Source organism: Salvelinus namaycush, chromosome 22 (genome assembly GCF_016432855.1).
Source record: "Salvelinus namaycush isolate Seneca chromosome 22, SaNama_1.0, whole genome shotgun sequence".
NCBI classification, from domain to species: Eukaryota; Metazoa; Chordata; class Actinopteri; order Salmoniformes; family Salmonidae; genus Salvelinus; species Salvelinus namaycush.
The window spans coordinates 17,851,576-17,878,060 of record NC_052328.1 but is presented as its reverse complement, the minus strand read 5'-3'; the positions used below and the strand labels follow the sequence as shown (position 1 = coordinate 17,878,060).

The window sequence follows — 26,485 nt, the reverse complement described above, 5'->3', positions numbered from 1 at the left end:
TTTCAGGACCCTGTCTTTCAAAGATAATTCGGAAAAATCCAAATAACTTCACAGAGCTTCATTGTAAAGGGTTTAAACACTGTTTCCCATGCTTGTTCAATGAACCATAAACAATTAATGAACATGCACCTGTGGAACGGTTGTTAAGACACTAACAGCTTACAGACGGTAGGCAATTAAGGTCACAGTTATGAAAACTTAGGACACTAAAGAGGCCTTTCTACTGACTCTGAAAAACACCAAAATAAAGATGCCCAGGGTCCCTGCTCATCTGCGTGAACGTGCCTTAGGCATGCTGCAAGGAGGCATGAGGACTGCCGATGTGGCCAGGGCAATAAATTGCAATGTCCTTACTGTGAGACACCTAAGACAGCGCTACAGGGAGACAGGACGGACAGCTGATCATCCTCGCAGTGGCAGACCACGTGTAACAACACCTGCACAGGATCGGTACATCCGAACATCACACCAGCGGGACAGGTACATGATGGCAACAACAACTGGCCGAGTTACACCAGGAACGCACAATCCCTCCATCAGTGCTCAGACTGTCCACAATAGGCTGAGAGAGGCTGGACTGAGGGCTTGTAGGCCTGTTGTAAGGCATGTCCTCACCAGACATTACCGGCAACAACGCCGCCTATGGGCACAAACCCACCGTCGCTGGACCAGACAGGACTGGCAAAAAGTGCTCTTCACTGACGAGTCATGGTTTAGTCTCACCAGGGGTGATGGTCGGATTCGCGTTTATCGTCGAAGGAATGAGTGTTACATTGAGGCCTGTACTCTGGAGCGGGATTGATTTGGAGGTGGAGGGTCTGTCATGGTCTGGGGCAATGTGTCACAGCATCATCGGACTGAGCTTGTTGTCATTGCAGGCAATCTCAATGCTGTGCATTACAGGGAAGACATCCTCCTCCCTCATGTGGTACCCTTTCTGCAGGCTCATCCTGACATGACACTCCAGCATGACAATGCCACCAGCCATACTGCTCGCTCTGTGCGTGATTTCCTGCAAGACAGGAATGTCAGTGTTCTGCCATGGCCAGCGAAGAGCCCGTATCTCAACCCCATTGAGCACGTCTGGGACCTGTTGGATCAAAAGGGTGAGGGCTAGGTCCATTCCCCCCAGAAATGTCCGGGAACTTGCAGGTGCCTTGGTGGAAGAGTGGGGTAACATCTCACAGCAAGAACTGGTGCAGTCCATGAGGAGGAGATGCACTGCAGTACTTAATGCAGCTGGTGGCCACACCAGATACTGATTGTTACTTTTGATTTTGACCCCCCTTTGTTCAGGGACACATTATTCCATTTCTGTTAGTCACATGTCTGTGGAACTTGTTCAGTTTATGTCTCAGTTGTTGAATCTTGTTATGTTCATACAAATATTTACATATGTTAAGTTTGCTGAAAATATACGCAGTTGACAGTGAGAGGACGTTTCTTTTTTTGCTGAGTTTTATATATATATATATATATATATATATATATATATATATATATATATATATATATATATAGAGAGAGAGAGAGAGAGAGAGAGCTAGCTAGAAAGGAATATGGAGAAACAAAGGGGGAGAGAGAGAAAAAGTGAATAATGAAAGATAGAGAGATATACAGTATGTGGAGAGAGGGCAAGAGAATGAAAGAGTGGAGAGAGAGAAGAGAGAGAGAAATTGAGAAAGAAACAGAGTGGCCAGGGCAATGAATTTCTCATTTCCAGGATGAATCACGGATGCTAGCTGCCCATGGGCATAGTTTGGTTTTTTGGTATTTTATTAGAATCCCCATTAGCTGTTGCAAAAGCAGCAGCTACTGTTCCTGGGGTACACACAAAACATGCCTGGACACTGTCAGCTATTTTATCGCAGTGAAAAAGCACAGTACTTCACCCTAAGCCCTTGCCTGTCTGTCCCATTGTGAAGAAAATGTATTTGTGTTTGGAGAAATGTGTGTAAGTGTGGGGGGGGGGTGAGAGAGCCTTGCTTGAATCAGGAAGGCTGTCAGGGAAATATCAGGATGACAAACTAACGCAACAGCAAGATGATGTGTGTGTGTGGGGGGGGGTTCTCTAAAGCACACACACAGCACACAAACTCCCCTCAATTACAATCTCTTGAATCAGTGGAACTCCCTTATGCTGACATACAATCAGAGCGTTAGGCTGAGTGATGGGCTGAGGGCAGGAGGGTATTCCTGCATGGTGAGATCTGACAGAGTGATTGCTCCAGTGTTGCTGGGCAAGGGAGTCCTGGGTAGCTCAACCCCAACCGCGATGCATTTTGTGTGGGCAGAGAGCACTCAGAGTGGTCTGTCTCTATCAATCAGCTTCACAGTCGACTGGGGGAACTGACATCTCTCCTGAGGGTTTAGGGTATGACTAATAGGCACACACACAGATCCCCTAACACGTTCTCAGCACAGTGATTTCAAGAACCTTTGATTACACACACACATATTGCCACAGAAAAACATCCAGTCACACACTGAAACACACATGGGTGGATAGGGAGGCGTATAATGCGAACGTCAAAGGTTACGAAATCAAATCGCATCACGGACAACTTTAGCATTTTATCAAATTAGCAACTTTCAACTACTTACTCCTTTTTAGCATCTTTGTAACTACTTAGCATGTTAGCTAACCTTTCCCTAACCCTAACCTTAACCCTTTTAGCTAACCCTTCCCCTAACCCTTTGACTTAACCTCTAAACTTAACCCTAACCTTAACCCTTTAACTTAACTTCTAAACTTAACCCTAACCTTAACCCTGACCCATTACAGATCCTTTTCCATTAAATGGTGTATCCCATATGACTGTGGGCTACACTAGTTCATTTAGCAGACAAAATGTGCTTAGAATTCCATGGCATTATTTTATAGTATGAAGAATACAATTGAACAAAGCTGAATAAAATAGAAAGGATATTTTCTCCAAACGATTTGAGGGAGTTCGCACATGCGGCTATTCTGTGTTGAGCGGTTAACAAAGAAACAGGTACTCCTATATGCTTTATTTAGAGTTATTTATGTAACTTTAGTTGTGATACAAATGTTAGGCTACATGTTTTGATTTTTAATACATTCTAAGGCTGCATGATGTGACTAATGATGATTTGAAAAAAGTTGCATGAAAGGCATTTTTTTGCACAGGCTGTACACACTTCATTGGTCTCTTATTCACAATTTGACAAGCACTGTATAATGCCTCGAATTTCCTGGCTGCATCCCCTTTGTGTGGCCGTAATACCCCTTAAAAGAATCCATTAAAGAATATACCCCTTAAAAGAATACCCCTTAAAAGAATTTAATAATTAAGAATATAATAATTATAATTCCCTTTCCCAGGCTGCGTGCCAAAGCACCTCTCACTCACATGGGTCTTTCTCACAGGCTACAAGTGAAGACAGACACATCGGGGACGCAACTGCGCGCGTCCTTATCCAATTCCGAGGCGCATATTGAAGATATTGGAAGAACTGTCCACATTTACTTTTCGTCAGCCAACAACATAAATAGGCCTACTGAACAGCAAAAGCACTAGTCTATTTCAATCTACTATCCCCCATAGTATAAAAGTTGACCTGTTCTATTCTGTGCGAGAAATAAATAATACAAACAATTTGGGACAGTTGTGGGATGCAATAGATCCTAAAAGAATACAACCACTAGCATCAACAAAACCTTTTTTATGCAATGAGCCTAACGCAACTGATGAGAACGTTTTGCTTAAAATGTTGATAAACTATTAGGCTATTTCTTCACATTATAGGGCAGCAATACGCACACAGCAGTAGGCTATAAGCCTTGAATGTTCCATTATCAAGAAAACATAATTATCAAAAGTGACCACAAATGTGATTGTGCATGTAATGCTTTTATTATAAAGGTGCATTATAATGTTGAAAATGATCTTTCCCAAACTTGAAACTCACGCTCTACGTATGTATGCCAGTTAGGCTCTACACCCGTTGTAAACTGGATTCATGTGCTTTATTTTAAACTTTAGTTTTGATACAGACCTTACCAAAACATATATAGACCTACGGGCTAGGCTGCATGAGGTGTGAGACTATGATATGAAAAAGTCGGAAAAAAATAATGCGCTGTTTGCCTTAAAGTGGGGATAATTCACAAGTGATAGGCTAATATTGTTACCCTATTACACTATTCTTGATTTAATGATATGAGATGTGTCAAGGGAGAAGGGGTGCTTTCATAGGCGCATGGGTCTCTGTGCATGCATGCATTAGGGTTGGTGTATAAGGAGATAGTTTAGAGATTAAGAGATAACCATCTCTCTCTTCCTCACAGGCACCAGGCTCTCTCCCCTTCCTTCTCTCCCTCTACCTCTCTCTCTTTCTGGGCGCAGATGAAAGAAAAAGCTCAGCAGGGATGTGGTGACTGGGTTGTGTCACAGAGCCTAGTGAAGGATCAAACAGTGTCTCGTTCACCTAATGCCTCTCTGTCCATTCATAATCTCACTGGAATACACAGTGACACACTGTTCATGTGCCTCTCCCTCTCTCTCTCTCTCTCTCTCTCTCTCTCTCTCTCTCTCTCCCCCCCCTCCCTTCCCCATCTCTCTCTCTCTCATCCTTTCTTCCTCTCTCTCTCATCCTTTCTTCCTCTCTCTCTCTCTCTCATCCTTTCTTCCTCTCTCTCCCCTCCCTCCCTCCCCCCATCTCTCTCTCCCTCTGTCTCTCTCTCTCTCTCTCTCTCTCTCTCTCTCTCTCTCTCTCTCTCTCTCTCTCTCTCTCTCTCTCTCTCTCTCTCTCTCTCTCTCATCCTTTCTTCCTCTCTCTCCCCTCCCTCCCTCCCCCCATCTCTCTCTCCCTCTGTCTCTCTCTCTCTCTCATCCTTTCTTCCTCTCTCTCTCCCTCTCTCCCTCCCTCCATCTCTCTGCCATCCTCTCTCTCCCTCTCTCCCTCCCTCCCTCTCTCTCCCTCTCTCTCTCTCCCTCCCTCTCTCTCCCTCTCTCTCTCTCCCTCCCCCCTCCCTCCCTCTCCCTCCCTCCCTCTCTCTCCCTCTCTCTCCCCCATCTCTCTCTCCCTCCCCCTCTCTCTCTTTCGCTATCACTCTCAATTCAATGTACAGTACCAGTAAAACGTTTGGACCCACCTACAATATAACAAGTAGCATCAAAGCCAATAAAGTAGATAATAGTAAAAATAAAGAAAAACCCTGGAATGAGTAGGTGTGTCCAAACTTTTGACTGGTACTGTAATTCAAAGGGCTTTTGGGAAACATATGTTTACATTGCCAAAGCAATAGAAAATAAACAAAAGTGAAATAAACAATCAAAATGAACAGTAAACATTACGCTCACAAAAGTTTCAAAAGAATAGAGACATGTAAAATGTCATATTATGGCTATGTACAGTGTTAAAACCTCCTATCTGTCTGGATTATTTTGCCTACTTTGTCCATAGGGTACCTGCCAACACACAATGTGCCTTTTAAAAGTGAAACAAAACACTGGGTGTTTTATGTGTACGTGGGTTGTGTTTAATTGACTGTGAGACAGTCAACAGTGACACAAAATGGAGTAAAAATTCGAACTGAGTTACAGTGTAAATAAGGTTAGTTCTAAAGTAATGTTAATGCAGCTAATTTCAGAGTACCAACAAGATGAGTGGATGTGTTACCTGTCAATGCATTGCAGAGTCTCTTGAATCAATTGTGCTGACGCACTTAGCTAAGCATCTGAGCAACACAATTCAGTTATCATTTCTGCTTAAGCGTCCCGCTTACACATACACAAACATTTACTTAGTACAAACTGGCTCTTCATCACAATCACACACACACACAAACACACACAATAAGTCTGTGGAAACTTACTTTGGTTCCTAGGCTAGCACATGATGCAAATTGGTGGTTCTGTCCCGGGTCAGAAAATCTGATTACCCAAACACACAGCAGTACATTTTTGGATCGTAATGCCATTATTGATGCAATAATGGAGCACTATTTGGCAAGGGTAGGGCCTGGTATTTATCAGATTCATGCTAGAGTTGTTGGATCAGAACCGCAGATATCAACGACTCTGCGGTTCAGGGAAATCCACACAGGCTAAGTGAGGGGAGAGTGGGGTTGGGGGGGACTAAGGCTGATAGAAGTTGATAGAAGAACTTGCTAATATAATCGGATCTAAGGTCAGTTTTATGATGCAGAAGGTACAGTTGAAGTCAGAAGTTTACATACACCTTAGCCAAATACATTTAAACTCAGTTTTTAAACATTCCTGACATTTAATCCAACTAAAAATTCCCTGTCTTAGGTTAGTTAGGATCACCACTATATTTTAAGAATGTGAAATGTCAGAATAAAAGCAGAGAGAATGATTTATTTTAGCTTATATTTATTTCATCACATTCCCAGTGAGTCAGAAGTTTACATACACTCATTTAGTATTTGACAGCCTTGCCTTTACATTGTTTAACTTGGGTCAAACTTTTCGGGTAGCTTTCCACAAGTTTCCCACAATAAGTTCGGTGAATTTTGGCCCATTCCTCCTGGCAGAGTTGGTGTAACTGAGTCAGGTTTGTAGGCCTCCTTGCTCGCAGACGCTTTTTCAGTTCTGCCCACAGATTTTCTATGGGATTGAGGTGATGGCCACTCTAATATACCTATACCTTGACTTTGTTGTCCTTAAGCCATTTTGCCACAACTTTGGAAGTATGCTTGGGGTCATTGTCCATTTGGAAGACCCATTTGCGACCAAGCTTTAACTTCCTGACTGATGTCTTGAGAAGTTGCTTCAATATATCCACATAATTTTCCTTACTCATAATGCCACCTATTTTGTGAAGTCCACCAGTCCCTCCTGCAGCAAAGCACCCCCACAACATGATGCTGCCACCTCCGTGCTTCACGGTTGGGATGGTGTTCTTCGGCTTGCAAGCTTCCCCCTTTTTCCTCCAAACATAATGATGGTCATTATGGCCAAACAGTTATATTTTTGTTTCATCAGAGCAGAGGACATTTCTCCAAAAAGTACAATCTTTGTCCCCATGTGCAGTTGCAAACCGTAGTCTGGCTTTTTTATGGCGGTTTTGGAGCAGTGGCTTCTTCCTTGCTGAGCGGCATTTCAGGTTACGTCGATATAGAACTCATTTGACTGTGAATATAGATACTTTTGTACCTGTTTCCTCCAGCATCTTCACATGGTCCTTCGCTGTTGTTCTGGGATTGATTTGCACTTTTCGAACCAAAGTACGTTCATCTGTAGGAGACAGAACCCGTCTCCTTCCTGAGCGGTATGATGGCTGCGTGGTCCCATGGTGTTTATACTTGCGTACTATTGTTTGTACAGATGAACGTGTTATATTAAGGCATTTGGAAATTGCTCCCAAGGATGAACCAGACTTGTCTACAATTTATTTTCTGAGGTCTTGGCTGATTTCTTTTGATTTTCCCATGATGTCAAGCAAAGAGGCACTGAGTTTGAAGGTAGCCTTGAAATACGTCCACAGGTACACCTCCAATTGACTCAAATTATGTCAATTAGCCTATCAGAAGCTTCTAAAGCCATGACATAATTTTCTGGAATTTTCCAAGCTGTTTAAAGGCACTGTCAACTTGGTGTATGTAAACTTTGACCCACTGGAATTGTGATACAGTGAATTATAAGTGAAATAATCTGTCTGTAAACAATTGTTGGAAAAATTACTTATGTCATGCACACATTAGATGTCCTACCCGACTTGCCAAAACTATAGTTTGTTAACAAGACATATGTGGAGGAGTTGAAAAACGAGTTTTAATGACTCCAACCTAAGTGTATGTAAACTTCTGACTTCAACTGTATATCTATGGGTAACTTGTATCCAGAGGAAGTTAAGCACTCACAAGCTCATCACATATCTACAGTACCAGACCCAGCCAGCCTCCTACCTGTTCTCCCATCGCTCTCTCTCTTTCTCTGTAAGACATACCTACAAGGATCACACACCAGTAATCCTGAGCTAAGTTCAATGGAGACATTCAAAGGGAGAGAAGTGGTCAGCCCACACACACACACACACACACACACACTCACACACACACACACACACACACACACACACACACACACACACACACACACACACACACACACACACACACACACACACACACACACACACACACACACTCCCCAGTTTCACATATATATCAATACACCCAGGCATAGGCAGCTTCCCATACACACACCTACACAGAGAGTAAAATTACCTCCCACACATACACAAACAGCAAGGATTTATAAAATAACACACAAGCACACAAAAAAACATCTGTGCCTGAGCTCAGGCTGGATATCACTGCAGCACTTTGATCGATGTAAAAATAGCAGCGGAGACATTTCTTTTACATATGCATTTAGATATATTTATATTTATATAGACTATAATGGGAAATTTATATAGACTATAATGGGAAATGTGCTTTCGGGGGTTAAATCCTTCCGAGAGATGTTCCTGTGTGTGTGTGTGTGTGTGTGTGTGTGTGTTAGTGGTCTCTAACCTACAGCTCAGCACTAACTGAATGAGCCACTCGGGGGCAAAATAAAAACATCCGCTGGAGTAAGCACACCACTGTGACTTATTGAAATGACCAATGAAAAATCCATTCGCTTTGAAGGGAGCCATCAGACTGAACCTCAATGGAATTAAAGCACACGCATTTATATAACTTGATCTCGAAGTGGCAATAAAAATGAACACAGACTCTATTCTTCTTTACTGTGGTCTCTCATCAACTACAAAGCAAATGATCTGAGGACAAAGTGTTTTATTTGCGATATTTGAAGCCATTACAATTGGGTACTCATATTACTTAAAATAGTACCTTATTATTCATTGTGAAACCAGACACTTGTCTACTGTCTATTTTCCCCAACCTCAAGGACAACACACTATCATGAGAGGAACGAAGCAGCACAGGGTCCCTAGAGTTAAATTAGTGTTAAGTGCCTTCTATTAGGGGAAAACAGCAGTAGAAGACACTTGATATTCTGTGTCAGCAAACCCTACAGTTTCTAGTTCATATCCCACAATATCTGGGATTCGAACCTAAAACCCCCTGAGACCAGGGTCCGACTCAAACCTCAACCATTATCCACCCATCATTCCTCTGGGAGTTCATGGCCTCTTAGCTGGTTTTAGTGTGTACTAGCTGTTACCAGTGCTGCAATTCAGACACTAGCCCAGTGCGTTTTTAGCTCTTTACACTTTTGAAATGACTTGATTGACTTGAGTCTCCATTGTTAAAGCCAAAAGCTATAATAACCTCAACCTCACACAGTCAATAAGAAAGAGGCATAGAACTCAGTTAGACGGGGAGTTTATTGCGCTAGCAACAAGACTGCGGATTTACAATAAAAAAACATTAAGTGAGTGCTTTGGGCATTTTCCTGCTGTAGAATAGATTCACTATGTGCATGTCATGACCATGATTGATTATTTACATTGGCTAGAGATAGCCCAAGTGTCACGTGTGCCTAGGATTCTATTTTTGTTTTGCTTTATTTTTAATTTATTAACCTAAAAGTGCTTTAAATACAGTATTTGCCTATTCATATTGTGTGCTGTGTTTTGGATGACTTCTTATTTACTTATTTGAGTGACTTCCTTTACTGTGAATCGGTTAACCCCTTTGAAACGTTTGTCTCATTGTGTGAATGATGGAATGAGTGTGTAAATTAGGAACCTGAGCCTATTTGATTCTGTGATCAGACATATAGGCTCCCGAGTGGCGCAGCGGTCTAAGGCACTGCATCTCAGTGCTTGAGATGTCACTACAGGCACACTGGTTCATATCCAGGCTGTATTACAACCGGCTGTGATTGGGTTAGGGTTAGCGTGGCGCACAATTGGCCCAGCATTGTCTGGGTTTGGCCTGTGTAGGCCGTCATTGTAAATAAGAATTTCTTCTTAACTGAGTTCCCTAGTTAAATAAAGGTTACAAGAATATGCAGTTTGTAGGTGAAAACTATTTCTAAGATGCATACTTTTAGTTTTTCAGAACTCACTTCACTCGCGCAAAAGAGGGAGGCTTGTGGTGCTAGCACATGTGTACATCAAATACACCATTGGAACTCCAATTAAGATGTTTACATGTCCTAATAATTCTAAAGATTGCTCAGAAAACCAGGTGTTTTAATCGGTATATGCTTACAGTACTTCGATTATGATCTTACTCAGATTAAGATAAACAAAGTAAGGTGTTTACATGACTAATGCCATACTCAGCCTACTGCCATAATCAGTTGAATGTCGAATTATTATTGTGCATGTAAAAGTACTCAATGTTTTGCAGATTCAAGCCAGAAGAGGACAGGTGCCACAGGTCAGACACACCACTACTGCCGCTATGTCTAGGGAGAGGGGAACGGGATGTGTGTGACCATGCTCGGGAACAACGTGTGAGTGCTTACCAATGGTTTCCAGTATGATGACGTTTCTAATTAAGCTTTCTCCCCGCTCTCCAGACGTGTCCTGTCTAGATGACACTGCCGAGGCGAGGCCATAATCACATGGTCGGTAACCCAGGAAGGCTAACGCCAAGATTACGAATTTTCCATTACAACAATGGACTTTAGTGTGCGTGTGGTGTGAGTGTGTCCGTGTCTGTCTTTGTCTTTGTGTTATTGTAACCCCCTTTTAAAAATAAACAAAGAGAAAATAATATTAAAGAATCGTAAACTGACTGTCTACCTCCTGCCTGTGTCTGTGGTATTGGGATCCTAAAGAACCTTCGTTTTTGACGCAAGCATGACACAACAATTTCCGTAAAAACAAACAAATGGATGGCTATGTGTTTGTATGTGTTCAGTAAGTATTTGCACTTATTATATGTGTGGTCCATCTCTTGTGGTGCATTGTGGATCTGCGTTGTGGTCAGGGTAGCTACAGATTGTACACCAGATAATGTGATATAACGAAAGATTGCTGGTGTCCATTACTGGGCGTTACAGGGAAGCCACATACAAACCGGAGCCATAGATTTTTTTAACTAACTTGTTCTTGGCAATACTTTATTTGTTCTCGATTCAGTAAAAAAAGTATCTTACAAATGTATGTTTCCAGTTGCAGGTGGTGCTACAAAAAAACAGCAAACACTCAAAGATATTAAATCCAGGTGTTGTATCGAGTGAGATATGCCTCTTGCATATGTATAGATCTTTGTTTTGGTCGCACTGTGTGATGCGCTGTCATCTACTTCTACACGGGGCCGTGGACTCGTTTTCTGAGAAATGCTAGATGTTCCCTGCAAAGATGGCGAGGGACCTCCTTGTGCAATACAAAACATGGGGCTTTCCTGTAACGTCCAGTAATGGACACCAAAAATCTTTGGTTATATCACATTATCTGGCGTACAATCTGTAGCTATGGTTAGGGAAGATGTAAGGACTTAACCCCGGTGACCCTGCTGTCCCACATGAACAAATAAAACTTCATCATCCTGCTTCACAGCCCATCTGTGTCCGCCATCTTACCCAACATGACAGCTCAATTTCCTACTTCACACTCCACACCATGGCCATGAAGCAACTGTAGTCTTAGGAGACTGTTAGTAGACTGTTAAAACTTCTACTAATACAAAATTCAGCACAAATGTGTGTGTTTTTTTTTTAACTAGGCAAGTCAGTTAAGAACAAATTCTTATTTACAATGACAGCCTAGGAACAGTGGATTAACTGCCTTGTTCAGGGGCAGAATAACAGATTTTTACATTGTCAGCTCGGGGATTCAATCTTGTAACCTTTCGGTTACAAGTCCAACGCTCTAACCACTAGGCTACCTGCCTAGTGCGTGCGTGCATGCGTGCGTGCGTGCGTGCGTGCGTGCGTCCCATCGCATCCCATGATGAGAAATTGGATCTCTAACTTTGACTGAAGGAGTCAGATAACAGAAAGTAGAACACTCTATACAATAGTTCACCTGACACAAGACTGAATCCAAACATTACACTGTTGATTTTATGTGCATTTTACATTTGCTGTACTTTTTGCCATATTTGTTTATAACAAAATCAGAAAATACTCTGGATACATTCAGTAACATCATTGGACTATTCCTGGAAAATGTGGGGTAAGTGCAGCATGAGACAAACTAACTGGTGTCTCCAAGTGGACACACACCTCTCCAAAGTGTGCACAGTTTCAATGTACTTTTATGGCAGAAAGAAGAGTCTTCAACTATAAGGTACTTTAGCTCTCCTAGCTGTGCTGTTGAGGAACTAGAGCAGGCACACTTGTAGTTGTTACGTTTGCAACACAACCCTGCATCCCCGCCATCACACAATTACTGTTGTTGTTTATGCCATCCAAAAAAGGTCCATTATATATCGCAATGTGGATCAGGTGGGCATGATTTGAAAGCTTGTTCTATTGCCAACATGACTAGCCAAGTTATAAAGTACGATTTTACAGTGTTTGTCTTTTTGGTGAACATAGAGAGGAGTCGTGAGTGCATTCAGGTGCGTGTGAAGAGACACATTTTCTTCACAATAAACAAACATAGAGTCATTCTGTTCAGAACAACCCAGGGTATGACGACTTGTCGTCTTGTAAATGTACATCAAACATAGTGATCATAGACCTTGACACTGTATATGGACTCACGGGTGTTTGGCTTGCTTGTATGACATCAAAGTGGTATTTATTATAATCCTCATCTTTCAAAACACATCAAGTCATCTTAATTTACAACATTTCCCTCACTCAGGCAACAAAACATGTGCAAAAGTTGCCCAATTACCGGGAGGGATGGGGGCAACTTCTTGTCTCGCAAGCGGCTCAAGTTTAGAACGGCTGTCAGTCAAAACCCATACAGCGATGTGAAGCACAGAGCCAGAGCTCGGATGTCATGTATAACATGTTACTGTACAGCCACTGCGTTCCAACGTAGGCGCTTATTAGTGCCCAAATCTGCCATTTTCAACCCACAAAGGGGTTATATATAGAACTTTTAGGGGTGCGATATATGAAGCAAGCAATAGATACCTTTTTGGTTCTATCCAGAGATGTATTTTCTACAACAGCAGCATCCAGTTGTTACAATGAAACAATTCAGAAAAGGCACTTGGACACACACACACACACACACACACACACACACACACACACACACACACACACACACACACACACACACACACACACACACACACACACACACACACACACACACCGATATTATTTATATGGTGCATATTGTTCAATATGGATGTTTTTTGTAAAGGTTCTATAAAGAACCATGCTTATAAGGTTCTAAATGGAACATTAATTGTGCTATAAAGAGCCTTTTCCTACGGTTCTATAAAGAACCATTAAAAAAGGTTCTATATAGCCCCAAAAAAGTATTCCGCAATGGTTACAACCCTTTTTGGGGCTATATAAAAACCCTTTTTTATGGTTCTTTATATAATCCTTATGGAGAATGGTTCAATAAAGAACCTTTCTAACTCTTAAATGTTATTTGTAGAACTATACAGGCAGTTTTATTCGAGTTTAATAGCCATATTATATTGTTAAAATTCTAAAGGTTTTTATTAACGTGTTTATTAACAAGTTGAAGTTGAATCAGGTGTGTTAACTCTGGAATGACAGGGGGTCCCTGAGGAGAGCATTGGGAACTACTGACTCAGTCAAACGTTCTCAATTGGCACAAGGCCATATGTGAATCTGTCACAAGACACCATCACTGTCCATAGTCATATATAACATGTAATATAGCATAATACAACAGATTAGATCAACTGTGATGACACTCTCACACATGCTTGCTCAAAAAGAGCTGTGAACAAACCACGCCCCAAAATATTACATATGAGCTGCTGCCCCTAAATTTTAATTACCACTTAAAGTGGGGGAAAAAAACTTTATTGAGCGGCAAAGAACCAGTGAAGAGCTCAACGTGTCAGTATGGTTCCACATAGAACCATCACCCTTCCCTTGAGGAAGCCACTTGTATGTGTACACTTACTTCACTTGCACAAAACCTCTAATCATTGTCTTTCCCCCTCTGTAGCTCTGTGCGCTAGAAGAATTCCCAGTAACAGGTGACTGATGAAGTAGCCTACCATTAAATTACTGTTTAAATCTGTTTACTCGTTGGCCTACATGATAACAGCTCGTATACTCACACGAAGGCGTGGTAGATGAACGCCCATGCCCTGGGTCTCTCCAGTACATTATAGAGGTAATTCTGGAGACGACGGTAGTGCGCGTTTCTGCGCCCGCTCTGCGCGCTGTAGATGAGCGGTTTCCCGAGCAAACTCAACCGGGCGCCCTTTCGCCTCTCCGCGCCCCCTGCACCTGCCGCGCCTGGTGAAAGCATCCCGTCTCCGACTCGAACAGCGTTGTTCATCCTCCGTCCAGACTCCACATCTTTCAACCTATAGTTCTGAGCCCGACGCCCTGGAGAGGTTTTCAACCAGAGCCCAGAACTAGCTTCATCGCCACTGTGGTTGCGGGGCATGGCATCACCAACACCGGCTGGGGATGTGCAGTAACCACGGGGACGTGCACATAGAGTATAAAAGAGTTTGCACAAAGAGGTCTCTTGGAAAAGCAAACTAAGGTGTAGGAAAGAAAACCATACTGCTATATTGATGAATTACTGTAAATAACTATAATTAACACTAGGCTGTTTTATGCTGTCATCTACTGGGGTTCGGTGCGGTAAGTAGAATTCTGGGGTTTGGAGACTTCTGTGCTCACGGCGCTTTGGGCATCTGCGTGAGGCGCGGGAGGAGCGGGGTTATGAAGGAGTGTCAACGTCTCCTGGACAGATATTTGGCGAGGGGAGGGAATCACCCGACACTCACTCACTCATCCTTCCTCCCACCCTCCCTCTCTTTCTCTCCCCTCTTTCTCTCTTTCTCTGACTTCGTAATATCCACGCGGCTCAGGCGTTGCACAGACAGACAACCAGCTCGATGTTTCTGAACCCGGTTCAAGCTTGCCTTCCAAAGTGGCGCTTAGTTTGGCTCTTCAGTGCGCGCGTCTTCAATCATGGCACAGCAGTTGTGTAGAATATTGAATCACTCGGAAACCAAGTATGTGGAATTAGAGAACAGCAACAAGCCCATGGCTACCGGGGAATTGACGTGTGGCTTCAGCAGAGCAGGGGACAGGCACGTGTGGTGCTGAGGAAAACCTATTCAGGAGTTAATAATTTGTATTCTGAAATGCTGCCTCAATATAATACATTTTTCAAACACCTGAAACAGCTTTTTCCTGCAATCTAGACCCATTATAATTATGCTTTTTTTCCTGCATATCTAAGCACACATCTTGAGTTGTCTGTATCCTCCTGACTGGTGGCTCTTTTTTTTAAGAAACAAAATATGCTTCTCTGCATCTATGCAAACATCTGGGTAAAAGTTTGAAAGGAATGTGAGTCTTATTAAGTAGGACCACGTTTAGTTACCACTTGCTTTTCTAAAGTCTGGTACCTTGCCATCAGGCATGCCAGTTAAGATAGTAATAGTAATATTAGGTCTACAGAGAAAAAACTGAGGACAAATCTGAGGGGACACTTTCCCCTGTGCCCGCGATGGCATGATGCCTCTGCCAGTAATCTTATCCAAAATATCAACGGGCACCTGTGGATTGGGCTTCAATTAAGTAAGGGATAATCAACAAGGGGCTGTGCATTCTATGGAAAATAATGAACAAGGTGGAAGGTGTGTTCCACCACTCGCTAGCAGACACACATTCCCATAATTATATGAAATGTTACATCAAGTTTAAAAGTACAACGAAAATAAGAAGTTTTTGGTCAATATGACATGTCAAAACGATAAAATGGAAATGTTTGTTGTTAATTTATTGTATTATCATCCAATAATAGTTTTAAATCATAACAATATTATTAATTAAACTCAAATAATACTTTCATCATAAGCAAAAGCCTAAAAGTGTTACTTTTTGCTCCCTGCTCTCCCTCCCCTACGCTTCCATTTTAATGATGGTGAACACAAATAAGATTAGTTAATTCAAAACGAAACAAAGTTTATATTACATCACAAATAACTTGTGCAAAAGAAGAGGACATACACCTTGGGTAGGTCCAGTTCAACACTGTCCTCCCTCCTACTCAATGTATCCCAGATTGTCGGACTCTCTTGTAGCCTGAATATGGACAATGAGATTCATCCGTACCCAAAGTTTTTTGGTTGGATTTCCTTCTTCGTTTGTTTTCGTTTCAAATATGACTATCTGTCCTCATTCCTCGTTTATGTACATTTATTTGATATTTTTGCATTTATGGCTGCAGGTCACACGCTCCTCAAAACGCAATTCAAAGGCAACAGAGCTTCTCTGCCCACGTGATCTCAAGTGAAACACCTTATATTGTAGACTATTAGGCCTACGCAGCGGAATAAATTATATCCACACATTCAAATACAGTGGCATCCTTATGAGAGGATATAAAACACCAGATTAATAAATACAGTGGATTTGAGAGGAGACTTGGCCAGAGGAGCACAGCAAGTGACTGTGTGTGTGTGTGTGTGTGTGTGTGTGTGTGTGTGTGAGCATACATGCATTTACTGTTTATGTCAGATGGGGGAGCTTTATGGACAGGGTGTCTACGAAGATAATGTCTTTCAGGAGTTAGTAAATTACTAGTAGGCCATTACCGAGCCATATCCCCTGCCTCTCTCAGCAGGGCAGAAGGCCATCATCCTGTTCTCTAATATCAGTAAGACCACAAGCATCTGTGAAACTACTTCAGAAGGGCAATTTGCACAGCATAAGAACCATACTCTCTACATCACTGTTGCGACTGTACCTCTCATTCGGGAGAAGTCCTAGCGGGACCACTAACTGTCCTTTTAGTATTCTGAATCTGCTATCTGTGTCATAACTAAAGTACCCCATCTAGTGGTGACAAGTTGACATCACAAGAAGTCTGGGTTGTCTATTGTCTTGCATGCTTATTATAACATGAAACTAAGTCCCCATTTCACTTTTGCTCTACTGTTACAATAGTCAATATAATCATGGATGCATTCAAAGGGTAAGAGTGATAAAGAAGTCTTTAGAAAGGCTTAATTAAATGGGTAAATCCACTCATGAAGCAGCAATGGAGGTCATTAAACTTGCATGTTAGCCTGCAGGTCTCCCTTCAAAGCAGCTAATCTAAGCATGCACACATACATAAACTCCTCTCAATTGTCAGTCATATGGCCTTGTGGGATCGTTCAGCAACTCATCTCCTTTTATTCTGTTTCATAAAACCAATGGTTCTACAAAATGAATTAGATGATGCACCAGTTTGGAAAAACTGCTAGTAGAAATCATTCAACCATTGGGCATAGCACAGTATATGGGGAGTCTAACAGAGCGAGAGAGTGAAAAGGGAATAGAGCGAAAGAGAGAGAGAGAGCAAATATACTACAGACAGTGGGAGAGAGATAGATAGGGAGATAGAGCGAGACCGAGACCAGTGAGAGACCAGTTTGGTTCATGGAATGTTTAGGCCTCTCTTCATCCTGTGCCATGTTTTTTTGGAGCTGCCGGAGCATGGCACAGCCATGAAGCAGATCATGAGGCCAGACAAGCGCCCCCATAATGTGTGCCATTAAAATACTGAGGAGATTACATGGCTATTGGGATCAAGGCAGGGCCCCATGAGTAATGAGTCTTAAAACCTTAGCAGTGGACGCTAGCTGGAGATGAGCTCCAGACTTGATATGCTCCTTAGCATATTTGCCAGATCCAGGTTATAAATCAGATTATTTTTATAGTAAAGAGATTTTTTTTACACCACAGTGGTCATGATTTTGATACATAGCGGAATGTTGCGCCAGGCAAGGAGATTGAGCACCTTTTCACCTCCAGCTGAACTAAACTCAGTTCAAGTGAGCAACCAAACAGGGTTAGAGTTAGGGTGTCACGTCTACTCCCGCTTCTCCCCTCAGGCTCCTGCTTCTCCGGCTTTCGGCTTTCGGTCTCCAGTTTACTAACCACCGGTCCTGGTAACCATCATCATGCGCACCTGTTAGCAATCATTACGCACACCTGCGCTTCATCATGAGGTACACCTGGACTCCGTTACCTCACTCATTACCTCCCCTTTATCTGGCACTCTCTTAGGTTCTTTCCTCAGGCAGTATTGTTTCTGTTTTAATTGTCAAGACGCTACACCTATGTTTTATCAGTCCATGGTCTTTGTTATATTAAACTTCCCACCTGCTTCTCGACTCCCAGTGTCTACGTTACAGAATACTACCTCACAAAATGGAAGCAGCAGGAAATCAGAACATCTCCCAGACGGTCAACGAGCAGAGATACCTACTTTGTCAACACCATGACCAGCTGGCACAACTGGGGACGGCTATGGAAGAGGTTCAACGTGCCTTCAACTAGCACAGGATACTCTACCACCAGTCGAGCCAGCACACCAGCCCATTCAACAACCCCGTCCAGGTCAGCGATGCCCATTTGTCCTGGATAAATAAGATGGCACTTTATCTAAATGCTGTGGCTTCCTACTACAGTGCTGCCTCTACTTTGCGCACCAGATGGGAGTGCAAAGCGCAAACCACAGAGGTCCAAGGTTGCCACGGTCTGCTGACTGGGTGGGCATTGGAATGGGCAACTGCCGTCTGTTCCGTATGTGTCCAAACCAAATCTCCCCACAACGCTCCAGCAGGGATATCCTTCCCCTTCACATGCCTCAGCGTCCCTGGTCTCATGTACACATTGACTTTGTCACTGATTTCCCCTCTGACAGTTTCCCCACCACCATTTTGGTGGTTGTGGATATATTTTCCAAATCCTGTCATTTCAATCCTCTCTCTGGGCTCCCTACTGCTCTCCAGGTCACTGAGGTACTGTTCCAGCAGGTCTTCCGGCATTTTGGCCTTCCGGAGGACATCGCCTACGACCATGGCCCCCAATTCACATCACGGATCTGGAGCGCCTTTATGGAGAAGCTCGGGGTCACGGTCAGCCTCACGTCCGGGTATAGGCCTCAATCTAACAGGCAGGTGAAGAGGATGAACCAGGAGCTGGGGAGTCACTGGCAGGGAGAGTGGGCCCGACTCCTTCCATGGGCGGAGTACGCCCAGAATTCATTACGTCACTCGTACACTGGGCTGACTCCCAGTGTTCTTAGTTTTCAGCTGGCCCTGGCTCCGTGGACCCTGGGCCAGACTGAAGCTCCTGCAGTGGATGAGTGGTTCCGGGGCGCAGAAGTGTGGCGTGACACTCCAGCTCGTCGTCCACCGTCAGAAGGAGCAGGCAGACCGCCATTGCAGTGAGACACCATGTTCCATCCTGGGGATCGTGTCTGGCTCTCTACCAGGAACCTCCTACTCCGCCTGCCCTGCAAGAAGCTGAGCCCCCGGTTTGTGGAACCGTTCAAGGTTCTCCGGAGGGTCAATGAGGTGACGTATAGGTTACAGCTTCACAGTGACTACTGTATCTCACCTTTTCATGTCTCCCTTCTCAGGCCGGTGGTTCCTGGTCCCCTGGCTGATGCTGTTTGACACCCCTCCGCATCCCCCTGGACGTCGGGAGGTCCTGCCTATGCCGTCAGATCCCTACCGAACTCCGGCCGTCGTGGGGGTCGGCTCCAGTACCTGGTGGACTGGGAGGGGTATGGCCCAGAGGAGCGGTGTTGAGTTCCGGTGGAGGACATTCTGGATTCCAACATCTGTGATTTCCATCTTCGCAGCCCGGCCCGCTTCTCATCCTCGGGGCCGTCCCTCTGGCCGGTGTCGTCCTGGAGCTGCGCGTCAGAGGGGTGGAACTGTCACGTCTCCTCCCTTCCGGCGTTCGATGTTGCTGGTTTACTAACCACCGGTCCTGGCATCAATCATTACGCGCTTCATCATGAGGCACACCTGGACTCCATTACCTCCCCTTTATCTGGCACTCCCTTAGATTCTTTCCTCAGACGGTATTGTTTCATGTCAAGACGCTACTCCTGTTATATCGTTCTTTGTTATATTAAACTTAAACTTACTACCTGCACCTGCTTCTCGACTCCCAGCATTTACGTTACATAGGAATGTAGTTAGACTGTGTGGGTAATTAGTTCAACTATTGCAGAGCTTAACAAGGTTAACAATGGATGATGCTTGCAGTAGGTTTATTTGAGAGCTCACAGTATGACACGTCAACTATAACATTGATACCAATTCACATAATTTATCCACTTACATGATCTATCATCTACACTGAGTGAACAAAACATTAAGAACACCTGCTCTTTCCATGAGACTGACCAGGTGAAAGCTATGATCCCTTAATTATGTGACTTAAATCCACTTCAATCAGTGTAGTTGACGGGGAGGAGACGGGTTAAAGACTTAAGCCTTGAGACATGAATTGTGTGCCATTCAAAGGGTGAATGGGCAAGACTGTCACACCCTGATCGGTTTCACCTGTCCTTGTGATTGTCTCCACCCCCTCCAGGTGTCGCTTTTTCTCCCCAGTGTATTTATCCCTGTTTCCTGTCTCTGTGCCAGTTCATCTTGTATGTTAGTCAAGTCAACCAGCGTGTTTTTCCCGTGCTCTTTTGCTATTCTCTTGATAGTCTTCCCGGTTTTGATCCCTGCCTGACTCTGGACTACTTTCCCTCTTGCCTGCCCTGACCTTGATTCTGCCTGCCCTTTGGTACCTTTTGGACTCTGAACTGGTTTTGACCCTTTTGCCTGTCCACGACCATTCTGTTGCCTTACCCTATTGGCTTAATAAATATTGTAAGACCTCAACCGTCTGCATCTGGGTCTCGCCTTGTGTCATGATAAAGACAAGATTTAAGTTCCTTTTCCAGGCGCACAGGTTTCTGTCGAACTGCAACGCTGCTGGGTTTTTCACTCAACAGTTTCCTGTGTGTATCAAGAATGGTCCTCCAGCCAACTTGACACACTTGTGGGAAGCATTGGAGTCAACATGGACCAGCATCCCTGTAAAACGCTTTTGACACCTTGTTGAGTCCATGCCCTGACGAATTGAGGCTGTTCTGAGGGCAAAAGGGGGTGGTGCAACTCAGTATTAAGGTGTCCTTAATGTTTTGTAAAATAATATTCACTTTTATAGAGAAACGTGATACATTGAATGTGACCTTACAGTTAAAATCTATTGTATTACTGTTAATACATCCCTAGAGCATGACTCTACTATTATAACATTATACAGTCTACTATACATAGTATTACTATACTACATGCATCACATTCTTGTGTTGATGACACTGTATACAGTGCATTTGTAAAGTATTCAGACCCCTTGACTTTTTCCACATTTTGTTACATTACAGCCTAATTCTAAAATGAATTGAATAGTTTTTTCCCCTCATCAATCTACACATAATACCACATAATGACAAAAAAAACAGTTTTTCAGCATTTTTGCCCCAAAAAAGAAGAATAACTGAAATAACACATTTACTTAAGTATTCAGAGCCTCGAGTGTTCTTGGGTATAACGACACAAGCTTGGCACACCTGTATTTAGGGAGTTTCTCCCATTATTCTCTGCAGATCCTCTCAAGCTCTGTCAGGTTGGATGGGGAGCGTCGCTGCACAGCTATTTTCAGGTCTCTCCAGAGATGTTCGATTGGGTTCAAGTCTGGGCTCTAGCTGGGCCACTCATTCAGAGACTTGTCCTGAAGCCACTCCTGCGTTGTCTTGGCTGTGTGCTTAAGGTCGTTGTCCTGTTGGAAGGTGAACCTTCACCCCAGTCTGAGGTCCTGAGCACTCTGGAGCAGATTTTCATCAAGGATCTCTCTGTACTTTGCAGCGTTCATCTTTCCCTCGATCCTGACTAGTCTCCCAGTCCCTGCCGCTGAAAAACATCAAAGTTCTAGAAATTTCCCACATTGACTGACATTCATGTCTTAAAGTAATGATGGACTGATGTTTCTCTTTGCTTATTTGAGCTGTTCTTGCCATAATATGGACTTGGTAAATTACCAAAGAGGGCTATCTTCTGTATACCACCCCTACCTTGTCACAACACAACTGATTGGCTCAAACGCATTAAGAAGGAAAGAAATTCCACAACTTAACTTTTAACAAGGAATACCTGTTAATTGAAATACGTCCAGGTGACTACCTCATGAAGATGGTTGAGAGAATGCCAAGCGTGTGCAAAGCTGTCATCAAGGCAAAGGGTGGCTACTTTGAAGAATCTCAAATATAAAATACATTTTGATTTGTTTAACACTTTTTTGGTTACTACATGATTCCATATGTGTTTTTTAATAGTTTTGATGTCTTCACTATTATTATACAATGTAGAAAATAGTAAAAATAAATAAAAACTCTTTAATGAGTAGGTGTGTCCAAACCTTTGACTGGTACTGTATGTAGATGAGATGTTTTCTTCCATCCTAGCAAAATTTATATCAAGGTGTTTTGGTACTTCCCTTATGCACATTTCTTTTCCACGTGCTAACTTTTACTATACCACAGGTCAGTACTCTACCGGTCTTTCTATGCTGCCCTCTCTCCACCATTCATAGTGACAGTAGTGGTAGGTGGATCATTTGTCCAGACCTGCAATAGGCTAACTAGCAATCTTTCCCCACATAAAAACATTCAATGCTGCATCAATTTTCAAAATGAATCCATAAAAACAAACAGGATTAGCTGATAGGCATTGGAGAGGCCAGGTGTGTAATTGCGCATGAAAGAACAATGAAAACATGAAACACGCAGCTCAAAAAACTCCCCTATTGATATTGTTTAGGGACAATACAATTATCCTACCTAGACTAGCCTACAACACCACAATGAAATTAATAATTGTATAATTATTTTCAAAATTCTATTCTAGGCTGCAGTGAAAATGTAATTTGAATAATGGCGCAAAAGCCCCATATCTAACCGGATATATGAGTGGCTGTCACGCCCTGACCTTAGAGAGCTTTTTATGTCTCTATTTTGGTTTGGTCAGGGTGTGATTTGGGTGGGCATTCTATGTTCATTTGTCTATGTTTTGGTATTTCTTTGTTTTGGCCGGGTATGGTTCTCAATCAGGGACAGCTGTCGATCGTTGTCTCTGATTGGGAACCATACTTAGGTAGCATTTTCCCACCTGTGTTTTGTGGGTAGTTATTTTCTGTTTCGTTTTTTCTGCACCTGACAGAACTGTTCGTTGTCGTTTCTCGTTTTGTTATTTTTGTTCTAGTGTTCAGTTTTAATAAAAATCATGAACACTTACCACACTGCGCTTTGGTCCGATCCTTCTTCATGCAACGATGACCGTTACAGTGGCACTGCCATGCCTCTGTTGTGTTTGAGTAGCCGAAGCCCACTCGTTTTTAATGTGTTCATGTTTTAATCTCACTAACAACTTTTCCATCCAACCATTTAATGTGGATGAATTACCTGTTGCATGAAAAAAGTCACGACCGGGCTGCCGGTACAATTTTATAAATGCCGACAGACAATTTGTTCGTTCAACATAGTGGGATCTTTTTGTGAAGGTAAAATTAACTAGAAACACAAGCATTTCGCTACACCTGCAATAACATCTGCTAAATATGTGTATGTGACAAATTACATTTTGAAATTAATTATGCGAGATATGGTGGTGGAAACACCTTTATGTGCACACATTGATATAATAACCATCATTTTGAAGTAAAATTGGAGTCGCGTGATGATATGGTGTGTGGTCCTCCAGTGTATTAGGCTACAGATTAAATAAATGACGACAAGGGTCATCAACTAGGTTCAGCCGCAGGCCGATTCTTTTGTTGAGCGGATGGTCGAGGGGCCAAAACATAATTAAAATCATTTGTAGACTCCAAATTGACCACAAAAAGCCTAAACATATATAAATGTTTGACCAAAACATAATCATTTCAAGCTTTGCTTACATTTGTATACGATCATGTGTTGGGTTGTTATACAGAAGATAGCCCTATTTGGTAAAAGACCAAGTCCATAGTATGGCAAGAACAGATCAAATAAGCAAAGAGAAATGATTAGTCCATCATTACTTTAAGACATGGTCTGTCAATCGGGAACATTTCAAGAACGTTGAAAGTTTCTTAAAGTGCAGCCGCAAAAACCATCAAGCGCTATGATGAAACTGGCTCTCATGAGGACCGCCATAGGAAAGGAAGACGCAGAGTTACCTCTGCTGCAGAGGATAAGTTCATTAGAGTTACCAGCTTCAGAAATTGTAGCCAAAATAAATGCTTCACAGAGTTCAAGTAACAGACAAACCTCAACATCAACTGTTCAGAGGAGCCTGCGTGAATCAGGCATTCATTGTTGAATTTCTGCAAAGAAACCACTACTAAAGGACACCAATAAGAAGAAGAGATTTGCTTGGGGCAAGAAACACGAGCAATGGACATTAGACTGGTGGAAATCTGTCCTTGGGTCTGATGAGTCCAAATTGGAGATTTTTGGTTCCAACGCCTTGTCTTTGTGAGACGCAGAGTAGGTGAACGGATGATCTCTGCATGTGTGGTTCCCACCATGAAGCATGGAGGTGTGATGGTGTGGGGATGCTTTGCTGGTTACACTGTCAGTGATTTATTTCGAATTCAAGGCACACTTAATAAATCTTCTTCAGGCTAGGGTCCTTTTTTCTCAATTTCCGCCTGACTGACGTGCCCAAAGTAAACTGCCTGTTGCTCAGGCCCTGAAGCCAGGATATGCATATAATTGGTACCATTGGAAATAAAACACTCTGACGTTTGTGGAAATGTTTAAATAATGTAGGAGACTATAACACAATAGATATGGTAGGAGAAAATCCAAAGAAAAACCAACCTGACATTTGTTTTTGAGAGCCCATGCTCTTCCAATGGAAAGTATAGGGAAATAATTAAATCCAGCTCCCTGTATGCAATTCCTATGGCTTCCACTGGGTGTCAGTAGTCTTTGTTCAAGGTTTCGGGCTTGTTTCTTCCAAAACGAGTAAGAATAATGACTTTTAGTACAAGGACATCTGCTTGGAAATTCGTGTGTGAGCGCCATGAAGACAACGCGCACCTGCTAATATCACTTTCCTATTGAACATACTTCTTTCCGTATGAAATATTATAGTTTGATTATATTTTAGGGTATCTGAAGATTAAATAAAAACATATTTTGACTTGTTGAAACAAAGTTTAGGGGTAGATTTTCGGATTCCTATCTTGGCATGTTGAAAGAGTGGATTACTCAAATCGATGGCGCCAACTAAACAGACTTTTTAGGATATAAAGAAGGATTTTATCTAACAAAACGACACTACATGTTATAGCTGGGACCCTTTGGATGACAAATCAGAGGAAGATTTTCAAAAAGTAATTGAATATTTAATCGCTATTTGTGAATTTATGAAACTTGTGCCGGTGGAAAAATATTTTAATGTGGGGCGCCGTCCTCAAACAATCGCATGGCATGCTTTCGCTGTAAAGCCTACTGTAAATCTGACAGTGCTGTAAGATTAACAAGAATTTAAGCTTTCAACCGATATAAGACACTCGTATGTACCTAAATGTTTAATATCCATAATTTTTATGAGTATTTATTTGAATTGCGCGCCCTCCAGTTTCACAGGAAGTTGTCCCGCTAGCGGGACGCCTAGCCTTAAAAATGGCTATCACAACTTTCTGCAGCAATACGCAGTCCCATCTGGTTTGCGCTTAGTGGGACTATCATTTGTTTTTCGACAGGACAATGACTCAACACACCTCCAGGCTGTGTAAGGGCTATTTGACCAAGAAAGAGAGTGATGGAGTGCTGCATCAGATGACCTGGCCTCCACAATCACCCAACCTCAACCCAATTGAGATGGTTTGGGATAAGTTGGAACGCAGAGTGAAGGAAAAGCAGCCAACAAGTGCTCAGCATATGTGGGAACTCCTTCAAGACACATACACACAGACACACAGATACACACACAAATACATACCTTCCTCGGGGATGAGCAGGACGACCAGACTATGTGACCTCATACATTAAGAACAGAGAACAAGTACACACACATGAACGCACATGCACAAACACACACAGATACAGGGCCAGCACCAGAACGAATCAGTTGGACAGGCATTTGGTTTCCATTAGGGGGCACGTTCTTTTCACGGGACCTCCTGTGTGCCCGCGCTTGCTCCAGCACTAACACACCTTGATACAGCTAATTAATGTCACATCTGCTCCTGCTACACCCCCTAGTGGACATCTGGTGTCTCCTTGACCTGCAGCCATTCCCCCAGTTCTCTCCCTCTTCTTCTCTCTCTGTGTGTGTGATTGTGTGGTTGGAGACAGGTGTGCTGGAGTCAGAGCAGTTCCCCACCAGCTGCAATCTGTACCATAATCAAGACCTCTGCAAATACTCAGTCCTGCCACTTCCACTCTGCCAGATTGTAATCTCCGTTCAGTCAGTCACGCTTCTAGCTATTTGTTGTTATTTAAGATCCTGTATCCTGCTGTGCCTATTTCCTTGCCTGACGCTGTTTATCCTCTCACTGCAGTTTTGCCGCTCTGACTCTGGTTCCTGTCTCCTGTTCCACATCTC

The 26,485-nt window shown here is 42.9% G+C and overlaps 1 protein-coding gene across 1 annotated transcript in view; it reads right to left on the bottom strand.

Annotated features, from left to right (window-relative positions):
• The window catches only part of kcnq5a (potassium voltage-gated channel, KQT-like subfamily, member 5a), a 110,387-nt gene extending 95,915 nt beyond the window's left edge, over positions 1-14,472 (bottom strand). The window contains exon 1 of the mRNA XM_038960538.1: positions 14,138-14,472. Coding sequence (XP_038816466.1) covers positions 14,138-14,472 — 335 coding nt within the window. The remainder of the gene's footprint in view (positions 1-14,137) is intronic.
• Between the last annotated feature and the right edge of the window lie 12,013 nt (positions 14,473-26,485).